Genomic DNA, 16632 nt, shown 5'->3' with positions numbered 1-16632 from the left:
CCCCCAGGGAGCTGGGCACTGGGAGGACCCACATTCCAGGCCTGGACATGGGCACCGAGCTTCTTCCTATGTGGTGTAGACACGAACGTCAAGAAAAGCAGTTCATCCTCATACCTCAGCCTCCAGGCCGCACACCTGGGCATACTGCACTTTCGCACAGTGACACGATTTGCTACGTTTCCTGCTCCGTGGGATGCTGGGCAGAGCAGGGTCCCGTCCAGAGCAGGCGGGTGCACTGATACTCATAGTCATGGGTTGAAACCTTTCGTAATAGATGTGTATGCACGAAGTCACCTTTTCCTCTTAGCTTACCAAGGGGAGGCCCTTTTCCTGCGTCGATGTAAGCATTACATTTCAGCACGTTTGTTGTCTGACTTTGTCTCCTAGTTCCGAAGCTCTCTGTCCTTGCTCATGGAGACTCTCAATGCGACCACCCCCCACTACGTTCGCTGCATCAAGCCAAACGATGAGAAATTACCCTTTGAGTAAGTGTTCTCCTGCAGCGAGAAAGAAAGCACTGAGCAAGCCAGGGTCTCCCTCAGGGTGGAGCGTGTGCTTACTGGTCCTGAACTTGACTTCTTTCTGATTCAAAACATTCTGCCCTTTGCATACAATGTCAGCACAACCCCTCTGGCTGAGCAGCTAGAGTTGAAAGGATAGTCTACTCTTGAAGTCTCTCGAGAACATGTTCCTTGACTATGAAAGACCTTGTGTACGTTTGAAGGGGTCGCTGGGTTCGCCCTCCAGCATGGCGGTGGGCATTAGACTTGTTCTCTGGCGCCTCAGGAAATGACTCCAGACCCACGAGTGGAAGGTCTTGAGTTCCTCTCAGCTGATTGGAGCTAAGTGGCAACTGAGGGGGTTTGCTGTCCATGGAGGTGGGGAATGTGTCTGTGGGTCACCAGAGGGTCAGCCCTGAGCCAGAGAGCAACCTGCTGGGTGTCTTGTAGAGGGAACTTGAGCCTCAGATAAGCCCTGGGACGGGGTCAGCTTGAACAGTTTTCCACTCTGTTGCCATTCGAAGCTTGACCCAGTGGAACTCCTCACCGGGCCTGTCCCCGTCACGTGCGTCAATCAGTCACTCCTTTCCCTGTATCCCCAGCTTTCTGAACTGTTCCACAGAGCTGCTGTTTCACTTGACACGGACAGGTCTCCATTAAATACCTGCTGTGTGTGTGGCTGGAGGACCACAGAGACAGACCTGCTCTCTGGGAGCGCACGGTCCAGGCAGCTCCGCTACACCACGTTTGGGTGTTAGAGTCGATTTTGACGGCTTAACGCACTGACAATCTCTTCTTTAAGGTTTGACTCCAAAAGAATTGCTCAGCAGCTGCGAGCCTGCGGCGTTTTGGAAACAATTCGCATCAGTGCACAGAGCTACCCTTCCAGGTACCGTGTTGCTCCTTGTTTGGGGGAAAAGTGCCCAACTTCAGGTCTGTGCTGAGACCCAAGGCAGTGGCTGCCGTGATTTTTGTCACATACTTTTGTAAGCTGCTGTGGGGAGACCAGAAGAGGGTGCTCCGCAGGCAGCATGTGGGGCCGAGGCCACCATCACCACCACCCCATCACCCGTCTCAGTGCTGCGGGTGTCCCCGCGGGCTCCCAGTGCATCTACGAAGGGCAGGTGGGTGGAGGGAGAGGACACCTGCTGGAGCGGAGCATTAACAAAAACAGTCCAGGCTCAGACAGGTGTGCTCTGTGGGTGATCCGGGTGGTGTCCCTGCAGGGAGGCCAGGGCCATCATCCCCAGAACAGACCACCCCACCAGCAGTGACAGTGAGGCCGCAAGGTCTGCAGACAACACACTCCCTCTCTGGCGCCTCCTTAGATCCGCTTTGACTTTCCAGGTGGACGTACATCGAGTTCTACAGTCGCTACGGCATCCTCATGACCAAGCAGGAGCTTTCGTTCAGCGACAAGAAGGAGGTCTGCAAGGTGGTGTTACACAGGCTCATCCAGGTCAGGCTTGCTCGCTTGAGTCCCGGCTCTCACCCAGACGGGTTTCCGCATCTTTGCCTCGGGCTCCAGACCGTAGTTGTCAGGACCGGCTAAGAGGAAAGACATGGGCCCCGAGCATACGTGTGCCGAGGAGGTCAGGGCAGACTCACTCCTGACAGCAGGCATCGCCTTTAGGGACCCAGATTCGAACCCTGGCTTCCCCAGTGTCTTCCTGTCCTGCTGTGTTCTCCTACAGTCTAGGGACCTTCCCTGGGCCTGGTTTATATTATACAGTCAACCAGACGGCCACTAGGCTGGGGTTCCGCACACGGCTCGCAGTGGTTTAGGTTGTTGCCACAGCAGTGAGTTACGATGGAAAAGAGAGGGAAGGAGTCACGACAGGAGGGAAAGGGAGGGAAAGAGAAGCCAAAGTGAAGACGGAAACCGACCCTGTCCCAGTGCCTGTGCCCCTTTGTGGAGACCTGCACAGGAGACTGCGAGGCCCAACCGGGAGCCGCCGCGCAGGCACCACCCTTCCCATCCGCGGAGGACGCCTCCCCTCCAGTCCGTTTCTGCCCTCCAAGTGGCTTTAAACAAACAAGACAAAATATACATTTCCAGATGATAATCAGAGTTTTTCTTTATGTCAAAGAACGGATACGTAAAAATAGCAATGTTGGCATCTTTAAATCTCTAAACGTCTTTTCCAACTACTATAGAAAATATGAAAAGATTTTCTCTGATTATATTGTTTGTCTCTTCCAGGATTCCAATCAGTACCAGTTTGGTAAAACCAAGATTTTCTTCAGAGCAGGGCAAGTGGCTTATTTAGAGAAACTCCGACTGGATAAACTGAGGCAGGGTTGTGTTGTGATTCAAAAGCACATCCGCGGTTGGCTCCAGAGGAAAAAATTCCTCCGAGAGAGACGAGCGGCCCTGCTGATCCAGCGGTACTTCCGGGGCCAGCACACCGTCAGGTGTGTGGGACCAGGGCGGACGTGGGGCACTGTACGCGTGCTCTGCTGATCGCTGCCAGGGGGAGGGTCTGTCAAGGACAAAGGCTTTTCTCCTGGGACCTGGGGTGCATGACCCTGAGGCGGCCATTAGCCTGGAGATGAGAAGGGGGGTCCCTCGGGGACAAGCAGTGCTGACTCTGCCTGCTGTCCCCATGTGGGACAGGGGACAGCCAGGACCCAGAAGAGAGGAATCTCCAATCAGGGTGTCTCTGAAGCTTCTCTGTGAGACCAGGTAGATGGACTGGGCCCTGGTCTGTGGGACTTGAACATGCCTAAGAAGACCAGGGTCCTGGTGAAGCCACTGGCCAGCCTACCTGTGGAGGTCAGGAGACAGACCGTGCCTGAGGGGATTGAGGGCGAGGCCCTGCCAGCAAACAGAACCCCTGGGCAAGGCTATTGTGGCAACCCCAGGGCGATGGCTGTGCGGAGGGCAGTCCTCCAGCCTGTTCGAGGGCTGGGCTGGCCAGTGAGACAGGCATTCTTCCCAGAAGGCATGGTGTGCTTGTGTGTCACCCTGGCTCTGTCCTCGGCGTGCTCTTAGGATAGTTGAGAGGGCAGGTGTGCGCCTCTGCCTGCGCTCGAGGCCTGACCTCCAGCAGCGTCTGGGCTTCTCCGCGTGGCTGGCGCACCACAACCTGCACCTCAGCACGCCCCGAACCAAACTTGCCCTTGCAGCCCCCACTCTCCTGGGCACATGCAGCCAGGCTTGCCTCCCGCGCTCTGAGTTCAGTCAACAGCCGTCTCCAGGGCAGGAAGCCCAAGCTTACCTTCCTCCCCACACATGTGCTCCCTTTCCCCTCGGGAATCACCAAGGCCTGACCATTCCAGCCACCCTTTCACTTGCCTCTGGTGACTGCCCCGCTCGTCCCAGCCCTGGGCACCTGCCTGGGCGCGGCCTTCGTCCTCGCTTCCTTCACTCCTAGAGCAAATTCCTTCACCCACCGCCTTTCTCCCCATCTCCCTAAAGCAGGGCCTGATGAGCCACTGCCCTGCTCCTGCCCTCGATGCCTCCAGTGCCCCTGTTTCCTACAGAAGAGCATTTAGTCTCTGGCATGGTACCCAAGGCCCCATGGCCTGATGCATCCATGAGAATGGAAGCTCCGTGAAGACAGGGCCCATACTTGTCTGGTTCCCATTTAGCCACACCTAGGTCCTAGCACAATGCCTTTCACAGTGTGTGTGTGTGTGTGTGTGTGTGTGTGTGTGTGTATTTTTTAAAATAAAAAATGGTCTCCATCTATTATTCTAGCAATTTTAGACAGATTCTCTTTTGCTGGTCTCAGTATAAACTACCTCTTCCAATCTTTGCTGTCTACAGAAATCCTTGTTCATCCAGGGCTGGCTCACACACCAGCCTTTCCCAAGCAGGTCTGTGAGATTTGTCTTACAGTAATCATCTTTCAGTAATCATTTCACTTTTCTCACATCGCACTTGGCCATTTATAAGTCTGTCTGCTCCATGAGGTCTTCAATCCTGAAGGTAAGAAGGTTACCCAGTTCTTTGGATGAGAGTCGACAGACTTCTTCTGTAAGAGCCAAGTACTGTATGCTTTGGGGGCCCTGCGGGTTCTCTTACAACTATTCACCTCTGCCGTTGTAGCGTGAAATCAGTCACAGGTACTGTTTTGTAAAGAACAGGGTGTTCCAATAAAACGTGGCATTCACAGGTAGAAAGGTTTGGCCCTGAGGCTGTGGTGTGCCGACTCCTCCCTAGTCTACACCTTCAGCCCATTGGCCACCAGAGTGAACGAACAGGTGAATGAACGAGGGCAATGCTGAAGGACAGGTCTGTTGTCACAGTGTCTGTGGGCCGAGCGAGGTGAATCATCAGCCTGGGTGTGAAGAGTGTGAATGTCCCCCTGTGGTTCCTGGTGCCCGGAGAAGCTCATTCAGATCAGGGTGAAAGAGGAGATAACAATGACCGGTCTCAAGCAGGCCTTGCTTTGCAAAAGCCTTGACTGTTCCTTAGTAGGAAAGCGCAGCAACGCTGGGCGCTGTGGGCGTCGGTGCCCTGTGGGTGAGACTGACTCCACATTCTTCTCACCAAGGAGGGCGCTTACCGCGGCGGCCTTGAAAGAGGCGTGGGCAGCCATCGTCCTTCAGAAGCACTGCCGTGGGTATCTGGTTCGCAGTTTGTACCAGCTGATCCGCGTGGCCACCATCACCATCCAGGCCTACACCCGAGGACTGCTGGCCCGGAGGAGGTATCGCAAGGTGCGGCCGAGACCACGTGCTTTCCCGGGGCCCGTGGTGGTTTTCATCAGCAGTACAGGCTACCTCATTTTACTGCACTTCTCAGATACTGTGGAGTTGTTTTAACGTATAAATTGGAGATGTGTGGCAACTCTGTGTCGAGCAATTCTAATGGCACCATATTTCCAACGGGCTCAGATGATAGTAACATTGTTTAGCAATGAAGTTTTTTTTTGTTTTTTTGTTTTGGTACATGCCCCTAGCGGGAACTGAACCCGGGACTCTCTGGTCTGCAGGCCGACGCTCCAACTGCTGAGTCAAACCAACCAGGGCAATAAAGTACTTTTAATTATTACCTGCTTTTCTTAGACACAATGTGACTGCACACCCAATAGTGTAAAAATAACTTTTCTATGCACTGGAAACCCAAGAATTCATGTTACTCACTTTACTGCGATACTCACTTTATTGTGGTTTCTGGAACCCACCACATCTCTGGGGTGTGCCTGTAATGAGAGAGTTTTCTGCATGAAGTCCTTCCTAGAGAGTAGGCAGTGCTGGTATGTGGTGTCCCTACGTGTCTGCTACAAGTGGAATTTGGCTGTTGTTTCAAAAGTCTGACATAGGTCTCTGTGGGTTGATGACAAGGAATTTCTATTTTGCACTGTGGGGATGCTTTAGTAGTTGCAGCTCCCAACCTTGGAGGAGCTGAAGAGAGAGACAATGGAGAGCTGGTTTGCATTTCACAAAATCTTGTTTTCAAGGTGCTGGAGGAACACAAGGCTGTGATCCTTCAGAAATACGCTCGGGCGTGGCTGGCCAGGCGCCGATTCCAGAACATCCGACGCTTCGTGCTCAACATTCAGCTTACGTACAGGGTCCAGCGTTTGCAGAAAAAGCTAGAAGATCAGGTAGGTGTTCGTAATGCATCTTTCACATTTACTTTTTCTAATAGATATGTTTTATTCTGGGCCAGGTCCTCAGCTAAGCAGTTCAAGTTTGTACCCACGTCAGGAGGTTTAAGCCGCTGACACGGACCCCAAGCTGGAAAACAGAAGCACATTTTACAAGGCTGCTCCGTACGGTTGTGCAGGTTGTACGCTGCACAGGGCGGCTGCCCAGGAGGGCTGGTGGGGCTGAAACCCAGCCTGGCTCTGCGTGCCACCCAGGCTCCCTCGGGGATGCCCCGGCTCAGAGGAGCTGCCGTCTCCTATTCCCAAAGGTTTATGTGGCCGAGCTGCAGCCCTGCCTCGTTTGAGGAGACTCCCCATGCCATTGCCACTGGCAGGAAAAAAGTCCGCGTGCTCTCCCCGGGTGCGAGGGCTGTGGAACATGCAGCGTCCAGATCTATAAAACTCACTCCTGGGCTTGCCTCAGTTTTGTTTTTGTTTTTTTTTTCTTCTTTATTGATTTTAGAGACAGAGGAAGGGAGAAAGAGAGAGATAGAAACATCGATGAGAGAGAACATCGATTGGCCGCCTCCTGCATACCCCCCACTGGGAATCGGGCCCACAACCTGGGCATGTGCTGTGACCGGGAATCAAACCAGTGACCTCTTGGTGCACGAGTTGATGCTCAACCACTGAGCCACACCAGCTGGGCCCTGCCTTCGTTTATACTGAGATTCTCCTAAGATGAACTTTAAATCTAGACTTAAACTATACCATAAGGGTCCTTAATGAATGGACCCTTAGTGAATTAGTGCAAGCAAATAAACTTGAAGTTTTTTTTTTCTTTTTTATTAATTAATTTTTGTTACAGATGTTTCTCCTTTTCCCCCCACTGATTCCCCCCTCCATTTCCCTCCCCGCCCTGTCCCCAGTTTGTTGTCCATGTCCACTGTTCATGCATACATGCATGTAAGTTCTGTGGTTTATCTCTCCCCCACCATCCCCTCTTCTGGGGATTGTCAGTCTGTACCCTACCTCCACGTCTCTGGGACTACCCCATTCCTCAGACTGTTATGTTCATTATATTCCACAAATAAGTGAGATCATATGGTACTTGTCCTTCTCTGTTTGGCTTGCCTCACTCAGGATGATACTCTCCAGGTCTCTCCATGTAGTCTCAAAGGACAAGAGATCTTTCTTTCTTACAGCTGCGTAGTACTCCATTGTGTATATGTACCACAGCTTTTTTAGCCATTCGTCTACTGATGGACACTTGGGCTGTTTCCAGATCTTAGCTATTGTAAATAGTGCTGCTACAAACATGGGGGTACATATATTCTTTCTGATTGGTGTTTCAGGCTTCTTAGGGTATGTTCCTAGAAGTGGGATCACTGGGTCAAATGGAAGTTCAATTTTTAATTTTTTGAGGAAACACCATATTGTTTTCCATAGTGACTGCACCAGTCTGCATTCCCACCAGCAGTGTACTAGAGTCCCCTTTTCTCCACACCCTTGCCGACACTTGTTGTTTGATGATTTGTTGATGGTGGCCATTCTGACACGTGTGAGGTGATACCTCATTATTGTTTTAATTTGCATCTCTCTGATGATTAGTGATGTTTGGCATTTCTTCATATGTCTCTTAGCTATTTGTGTGTCCTGTTTAGAGAGGTGTCTATTCAGCTCCTCTGCCCATTTTTTAATTGGGTTCTTTGTCTTCCTTTTGTTGAGTTGTAGGAGCACTCTATATATATTGGAAATTAACCCCTTATCTGATACATCATTGGCAATTATACTCTCCCATACTAAACGTGAAGTTTTGATACATTTTCCCCTGATTGTGCTGCTGTGTGACAGGCCCACACACTGTTTGGTTTGCAGGGAATAGCTCGGGGAACCAGCTGGGAGTGGGGCGTGGGAGGCCTAACACTGCCCAAGTTCCACTCTATGCGTATTAGTCTGCTGGGGCTAACGCCACAAACTACCACAGACTGGGCGCTTAAACAGCTGGCGTTGATTTTCTCTCAGTCTGGAGGCTGGAAGTCCGAGTTCAGGGTATCGGCAGAGCTGGTTGCTACTGTGTTGTCTCTCCTTGGCTTGCAGATGGCGACCTCCTCCCAGTGTCTTCACATCGTCTTCCCTCTGTGTGTGTGTCCTAATCTTCTCTTATAAGGACACCAGCCATTCCGGATTAGGGCCACCCACATGACCTCATTTTACCTTAATTGCGTTTAAAGACCCTATCTCCAATTCAGTCACGTTCTGAAGTACTGGGTGGGTATTAGGACTTCACCATGTGAATTTGGGGGCAGTGGGGAACACAGTGCAGCCCACAACACTATAGTTGTCCTGGCGCTGCAGGACTGACCTGGCCACCACACTAAAAGAGCCACCGCCAGCTCAGGACACGTTCACCTGACCAGATCTGCCCCGCTGTCCTCACCGGGATGAAGATGCTCACACACGCCGTCGTGATGATAAATTTGATCCGCGTAACTGAACCTGAAAGATTTTGATGCTGGGTCAAAGCTTGTGAGAAGCGAATGCAACAGCTTCTTTATTAGGGATAAACCCCTAAGCACCTGCTGTTTCTTTTCTCTAGAACAAAGAGAACCATGGGCTGGTGGAGAAGCTGACCAGCCTGGCTGCAGTTCGGGCTGGGGATGTGGAGAAGATTCAGAAACTGGAATCGGAACTGGACAGAGCAGCTGCCCACAGGCACAATTATGAGGAGAAGGGGAAGAGATACAAGGCTGCCATGGAAGAGGTCTGTGCTGGCGGTGGCTGGCAGTACCTGTGGTCTTTCCAGGGAAGAGACCACAGTGCAGCGTTTTCCCACAGAGCGGATTGTGCTCTTGGCTTCCGTGATCAGAGAGAGCCTGCCTTTCAGGGGGCAGGAGGGCAGAGCCCAGAGACGAGGTGGGGAAGAGGAGGTCCAGGCTTTGAGAAATACCACATAAGTTCCCTCTTCCTTTCAACCTTTGTAAAGTGATGAAGGCCAAGAAGCAGCCCTGGCAGATGCTTCCCTCTCTGCCAGGACCATCTTGGTCCCCTGCTGTTTGCCCGTCTGGTGTGTGCCCTGAAGCCTCTTACCCAGAACAGCAGTGCAAAGCTCTGGGCAGGTTTTTGTCTCTGTGGTGTGGTAAGGAGAGCAGCAGACACAAAAATCCGATGTCCCAGGTCTCGATCTTGTCTTTGCCACTGTCTGACTGCGTGGCTTTAGGAAAGTCACCCTTACCCTCTCAACTTTAGTTCCCTTGTGTGTAAAATGGAAATAATGAGAAGGGACTTAACAGTGTTGTTGTGAGGGTGAAACTGTCAGATGAAATAGTTTAGCCAAATACCTATCCTAGAACCCTGCACTAGTGCGACCGATCTTTCCTGAGGAGGTAGTCTTTGTGACCATTCATTCTCCTGCACTTCCAACATCCTACAGCACCCGAGGTTGTGGCAGCCTGGAGTGCCCTCCTTGTGCCTGCTGCCTGGCTGCTGGCATTGCCCACACCAGCCAGGCATCAGCTCCACCAGCTGCCAGCCCAGCGGACACTTGACCAAGAGCAGCTACCGTATGTCAGATCACATGGCCTTCCTCCCTGACTCACAATGCTCAAAATGTGAATCCACATTATATCACAAATAATTTACATCAGATTAAATATATAAACACCCTGTCTGTCGAGAAGCTCAAGGCAAGGATAGAGAAGGGTCCTTGACTTTGAGACCTTGGTTTGGTTCTTCCTCCGTGATTTCAGCCATTGCGGCTTGGGAACTAGTGTCTGCTTGAAGTCACACGGAGCCCTCGCATGTGAACGTAAATGCAGTGTCTTATAGTGGGCTGCTGCTGGCTGTTATCCACGGGTAGGAGCTCACACACTCACACTCACGCACGCGCGCACACACACTGACACGTGCACGCACTCACACACGCATACACACTAATTTAAAAATATACAGCTTTTCACCAAGAAAGACAATGGTGACAAAACTTAAGATGACGTTTTCAAAAAAGTTCTTTTTCTTTCCCCCTTTGCTAGAAACTGGCAAAGCTTCAGAAGCACAATTCGGAACTGGAAGTACAGAAAGAGCAGGTTCAGCGGAAGCTTCAGGAGCAGACTGAAGAGCTGAGAGGTAAAGCCCAAGGTGCCCGATTGGTACATCTGTGCGTTCACCTGTCCAGTCGTTCTGGAAGTAACCAGTGGCTGCAAATGGAGTTTTAGGCAGAATCAGAAATCTCTGGTGTATACTTAATATAACAAGAAAACTTAAAACAAATTTTTTTTCTTTATTGATTTTAGGGAGAGAGAGAGAGAAACATCGATGAGAGAGAACATCGATTGTCTGCCTCCTGCAGGCCCCCCACTGGGGATCAGGCCCACAACCTGGGCATGTGCCCTGACTGAGAATCAAACCGGTGACCTCTTGGTGCATGGGTCAACGCTCAACCACTGAGCCACACCAGCTGGACTAACAAGAAAACTTGTTCTAACAAGAAAACAGAATAACTATATTTAAATGGTGGTAACCTTACCCTATAGATCAGTGGTTCTCAACCTTCCTAATGCCGTGACCCTTTAATACAGTTCCCCATGTTGTGGTGACCCCCAACCATAAAATTGTTTTTGTTGCTACTTCATAACTGTAATTTTGCTACTGTTGTGAATTACCATCAGAAATATGTGTTTTCCAATGGTCTTAGGCGACCCCTGTGAAAGGGTCATTCGACCCCCAAAGGCATCGCGACCCACAGGTTGAGAACCGCTGCTATAGATTCATCTGTTTCATTTCCATCGTTTGTCAGACAGCACAGCAATCCCTGTCTCAGGCCTGCCGGGGCCGTTTGCAAGGCGCAGATGTTTGAGCCGTACGCCTGGAGCCTGGAAAAGGATGTGTGTGCATGAGTGTGCCTGTGAGTGGCCGGCTAATGTTGGAGTAGTGTTTGTTGTTTGCCAGGATTTGGGGTTGAACTTCAGATCTGTCCAAGTTGCTTGGTCGGAGGGGTACCCACATCCTCTGCTGCTGCCCTGGCCCTGGCCAGAGGGCATGCGTAGCCCAGGAGCCATATCGCCCCCAGGCTGTCAGGTGCAGACACCTGGAACCCGTGCTGGTATCACTTTTACTCAGGGGTGCAAAGCGGCCGCTCTTAGCCTAGCTCTGTCCATGTGTAGCTTTCCGAACTGAATTCCAATCACAGGTGCTTGCTAAACCCCAACAGGTTCATGAGCCTGGTGATTCATGACCAGATATTTAAAATCACCACTCAATTGCCTGCCTTTTCCAGGGACATTTTTCCTTAAGCTCTGATGTGGGGCACATGAGACATGAGGGTTCAGGCCTAGGCATTTAGCACACCCCAGGCCCAGTGAGGTGGGTGCTCCAGGATCCGGAGCGTCCAGGGTAGAGTGTGGGAGAAGCCGTGACAGTAGGAAGGCGTGAGCATCCCAAGTCCTGGCCAGGAGACAGGAAGCGCCGCTCCGCTGAAGCTGAGGACAGGCGTGCCCACCACCCTGTCTCTAATGACAGGACGAGCAGAGGGAGGTCAGAGGTGTCAGAGTGCACCTTGAACCTGAACAAGGGAGGGCCTTACCCACCGCCACCTTTTTTATTACAATACACTCCTCTTGGGTGTTTGTTCTTTTTTCTAACTTTCACTGGAATTTTCCACAAGAAAATTCAAATTCCCACAAGTGTGTCCTGAAAACTACATATTCGATGACATTAATATGTTTGGGTGGATAATTTTACACCTCCTTCTAAAAAGTGTGTGAAAACCTTCAAAGCCAGGGTCTATAAACTGCTGCTCCCTGCACAGGACAGTGTTCTGTGGCCAGCACAGCCTTCGCTCACCTGTGACCTGTGACTCACGGATATCATCAAAGTCATTTGCCTCTTGGAGACTCCAACTTAGGCAGCATTCCATTGCTCGGGAAGAAAGTCACATTTGAGCAGCCTGTTTAGCCTTTTATTTTGCAAATGGGCCAAGATGGTAAGCACCAGAACTGAAGCCAATTCTGTGAGTGAACTGAAAATTGAAATTCTATAAAAATATGCTGGCTTCTAAACTTAACCTTGGTCATCTTCCCTCGTGTTTTCTGGCTGACTCATGGTGTTCCCAAGGAGGCATTTTTTTTTTTAATCTTTATTGTTGAATGTAGAATGTATTACAGATATTCCACATTTTTCCCCCATTGACCTCCTCTTCCCCACTCCCGCCCCCCTCCCGCCTTTTCCCACACTATTGTCTGTGTCCATTGGTTATGCATATAAGTTCTTTGGTTTATTTCTTCCCACCCCCCCAACCCCTTTCCCTTTGAGGTTTGTCAGTCTAGCAATGAATTTGTACTTCTTAATCCCTTCACCTTTTTCACCCATTCCCCCAAACCCCCTCCCAGCTGGCAACCAACAAAATGTTCTCTGTATCTGTGAGAATGTTTCTGATATGCCTGTTCATTTTGTTTGTAGATTCCATTGTCGATAGATATGTATTCATTGCCATTTTGTTTGTTCATATATTTTATCTTTTTCCTTTGAAAAAGACCCTTCATCATTTCATATAATAACGGTTTGGTGGTGATGAACTCCTTTAACTTTTTCTTGTCTGGGAAACTCTTTATATGGCCATCGATTCTAAATGACACCTTTGCAGGATAGAGTAATCTTAGTTGTAGGTTCTTGCTTTTCATCACTCTGAATATTTCTTGCCACTCCCTTCTGGCCTGCAAAGTTTCTTTTGAGAAATCAGCTGACAGCCTTATGGGAACTCCCTTGTAGGTAACTAGCTGCCTTTCTCTTGCTGCTTTTAAGATTCTCTCTTTGTCTTGAACCTTTTGCATTTTGATGATGATGTGTCTTGGTGTGGGCCTCTTGGGGTTCATCTTGTTTGGGACTCTCTGTGCTTCCTGGACTTGTATGTCTGTTTCCGTTACCAAGTTAGGAAAGTTTTCTGCCATTATTGTTTCAAACAGGTTTTCAATTTCTTGTTCTCGCTCTTCTCCTTATGGCACCCCCAAGATGTAAATGTTGGTGCGCTTGAAGTTGTCCCAGAGGCTCCTTACACTATCCTCATTTTTTTGGATTCTTTTTTCTTTTTACTGTTCTGATTGGGCGTTTTTTAGCTTCCTTATATTCCAAATCGATGGTTTGCTTCTTGGATTTTCATACTCTACTATTGAATCTGTGTAAATTATTCTTTATTTCAGTTAATGCCGCCTTCGATTCTGATTGTGCATCCATCATTTCTGACTGGCCCTTTTTTATGCTCTTGAGGCCCTCACTAAGTTCACTGAGGTTCTCACTGAATTCATTGAGCATCCTTATAAGCAGTATTTTGAACTCAGTATCTGTTAGGTCGCTTATCTCCATTTCACTTAGTTCTTTTATTGGGGTTTTGTTCTGTTCTTTCATTTGGGACCTGTTTCTTTGTCTCCTCATTTTGGCTGCCTCCCTGTGTTTGTTTCTGTGTATTACTTAACAAGCAGTATGGGGCTATCTGAAACCAGATGCTGCTCGTTTGAAAGAATTTAGGGAAAACCTGAAGCAGGATCCAAGACAGGCCAATCCTATGGTTAAGCAAGTGGCAACAGCTTGGGTGGGCTTGAAAGTTGGGTGGGGTGGGGCCTCAGGGAGTCACCAGGGTGGGGCTACCAGTGTGAGCCAGGTTGCTAGGGTCCCAGATATGGAGACTGTCTGCCGCCCCAGGGAAGGGCTCACGAAAGGGACAAAGGCCTCTGACAGCATGTTTGTCCCTGAGAAAGCCCCCTCTCCAGTGCCAAACAGCTCAGTTCTTCCCTGTATGTCTCTGGTGCCCCTCAGCTGCCTCCCCTCCAAGCTTAGAGGGAGAGAGTCCGATAAGTCCGTGCGCGGGCCCTTTAAGGAGCTGCCTGGGGCTCCAGCCGCTTCAGCTTCCCTGAGCCTCAGATCCCGCTGGTTTTTCCAGCCAGAAGTTATGAGGATTCTCTTCCTGGCACTGGAACCCTGAGCAGGGCACCTGGTGTGGGGCGGGGACCCCTCAGTCCTCAGGAAGGACCTTCCCAGCCGAGGTGTCCTCCTGATTTTTATCCGTCACACGTGGGTGTGGGACCAGCCCATCTCACCGCAGGCCCTGTGCCTCTGCCCCTCCTCCCAGTCTGGATGTGGCTGCTGCTTTAATTCCGTAGTTGTAGGACTTCCATTCAGCTTGATTTCAGGCTGTTTTGAATGATGGCTGTTCTGTAGTTTAGTTGTAACTTTGATGTGGTTGTGGGAGGACGTGATACTGCGTTTACCTACCCGCCATCTTGACCGGAAGTCCTAAAGCAGGCATTTTGATTCAGGGACATTTGACACTGCACTAAGCAAACTATTGGCTTTTTAAAAAAATAATAATAATAATAATTTGGAGGGTTGCTGTTGTCACTTCATCCCTGGGCTCCCCTCTGGGGCAGGACTCAGAAATGAGGCAGAACTCAAGAATGAGGTGTCGGCTGAGTACAAATAGGGACGCCAGACCTTGACGGGCCGCGCCTGCCATCCTGCTCCTGTTTTGCAGGGCACCTGTCAGGTGTGGACGTGTTGGGGATGTGGTACTGTCATGGCCAGAGAATGTCCAGAACCCCAGTGTCTGTTCCCAGTGCCACCTTAACCTGCACTTTGTGTTAGAGATCCTGTATTGAAATGAAACAGCGTCTTCTTTATACTTCCTCTTCCCCACGTGGAGACAGACACTTTATTCTTTTCTTGGTTATCATGAATGACTGGTCCGCAGTCAAGGTGCTTTGTTCCCTCTGCCCCCCACGGACACTTGGCAATGTCTGAAGACATTTTTTTTTATCCTCACCTGAGGATATTTTTGCATTTATCTTCAGACAGAGCAGGAGGGAGAGAGAGAGAAACATCAATGTGAGAGAGACGCATCACCTGGTTGCCACCCACACGACCCCAACCGGGCCGGGGGACAAACTGCAATTGAGGTACGTGCCCTTAGTGGGGACCGAACCCAGGACTCTCTGGTCCGTGGGCCAACACTCTAACCGCTGAGCCAAACTGGCCAGGGCTGGAGACATTTTTGATGGTCACATCTGGAGCAGAGATGCTACTGGTTCTGGTGGGCAGAAGCCAGGGTGATGTCTGACCTCCTGCAGTGCACAGGGAGCTCCTCTCTCTCCACGACCAGGCATCACCTCTTGGAGTACCAGTAGTGCTGAGACTGAGAAACCCTATCATAAATTGATCATTTTCTCCCCAAAGGGTTTCTGTTTACTTTTAATAATAGTATTTATTATCTCAAAACCAATAGGCCTAATTTTAATCAAACAAATGATATTCAGACTAATAAAACTGCTTATAGATTCCAACATGACACATGTATGGGAATTATTATTTTGAACCCCCCCCCATATTTCTCATTTATAAAAGTGACAGTTGCACCCATCATCCTATTCGTAATAAATACCCCATGGTGGTCCTTGCATTCTCGCTTTCTTAAACAAGACGCAAAACAACCAAGGCATTGGTTTGCAGACCTATTTCAAAAAGCATTGTCTTTTCACAGGAAAAATGGATGACCTCACCAAGCAGCTCTTCGACGATGTGCGGAAAGAACAACAACAAAGAATGTATGAAACCTGGTTTGCCTTATAGCTTCTTCTTTCTCTCTCTGCTGTTTCTTATATTGCTTCTCAGCTTGCAGATAGATCACAGGCACAGGAGAGCGGGTATGCATGTTTTAAGGAAATGAAGACTTGGAGATTTGTGGGAGCCACGTCCCCCAGTGTGCACCTTTCAGACACTGCACAGGTTCTGCAGGTGTGGGCCGGGACCCTGGGAACCCCTTGCTTTCCCTTTGTTGCTAAGGTGGTGAGTTCAGAGACTACCAGTCCTTTCAACTTCCATCAAGTCTAAGAAGTAAGATCAGTGCCTGGGAAATAAACCTCCCTCCCTTCCCCCACCTGATGTATCTGTTCACTTGACTCTTGCCCCAGAACATAAGGGATATAAAACCCTCACAAAACTAAGGCAGCTCCCCTCGACCTTGCACTGTACCCATCTCCCTTTCCTATGTCAATATCAAACCCTTTGCTAATCTCCAAAGACTTCCATCTGGGCTCCTTTTCCTTTTCTTTTTTTAAGTATGTTTTTATTGATTTTTTTAGAGAGAGAGGAAGGGCGAGAGAGATAGAAACATGGATGTGAGAGAGAAACATCAATTGGCTGCCTCCACCACTCCTTCTACTGGTGATCAAGCTCACAACCCCGGCATATGTCCTGACCCGGAATGGAACAAGGACCTCTTAGTCCATGGGATGCTGCTCAATCCACTGAGCCACACCGGCAGGGCTGGGCTCCTTTCTGTTAAGGAGGCAACTAAAAGGTTTTAGGTCTCAAAGTAGCGCCCTGGCCAGTTTGGCTCAGCGGTTGGAGCGTTGGCCTGCAGACCAGAGAGTCCTGGGTTTGGTTCCCGCTAGGGGCATGTACCAAAAAAAAAAAAAAAAAAAAAAAGTAGGGATGTGTGGCAGGGTGTTGGAGAGACGAACTTTCTTGGCATCCAGGGTGTTGGGACCGGAAGGCTCGGGCTGTCTGGGTGGTAGGATACACAACGTCCCCGTGCAGTTAGCAGGAGA

General features: G+C 49.9%; 1 protein-coding gene across 1 annotated transcript in view; it reads left to right on the top strand.

The window, feature by feature from the left end:
- The window catches only part of MYO5C (myosin VC), a 98061-nt gene that overhangs the window by 44740 nt on the left and 36689 nt on the right, over positions 1–16632 (top strand). The window contains exons 17-25 of the mRNA XM_036249579.1: positions 388–485; positions 1303–1389; positions 1848–1959; positions 2704–2915; positions 5003–5168; positions 5912–6058; positions 8640–8804; positions 10072–10165; positions 15564–15627. Coding sequence (XP_036105472.1) covers positions 388–485; positions 1303–1389; positions 1848–1959; positions 2704–2915; positions 5003–5168; positions 5912–6058; positions 8640–8804; positions 10072–10165; positions 15564–15627 — 1145 coding nt within the window. The remainder of the gene's footprint in view (positions 1–387; positions 486–1302; positions 1390–1847; positions 1960–2703; positions 2916–5002; positions 5169–5911; positions 6059–8639; positions 8805–10071; positions 10166–15563; positions 15628–16632) is intronic.

Source organism: Molossus molossus, unplaced genomic scaffold (assembly GCF_014108415.1).
Source record: "Molossus molossus isolate mMolMol1 unplaced genomic scaffold, mMolMol1.p scaffold_m16_p_1, whole genome shotgun sequence".
Lineage (NCBI taxonomy): Eukaryota > Metazoa > Chordata > Mammalia > Chiroptera > Molossidae > Molossus > Molossus molossus.
Note: the sequence above shows the minus strand (reverse complement) of the source record. Positions and strands in the feature narration are given on the sequence as shown.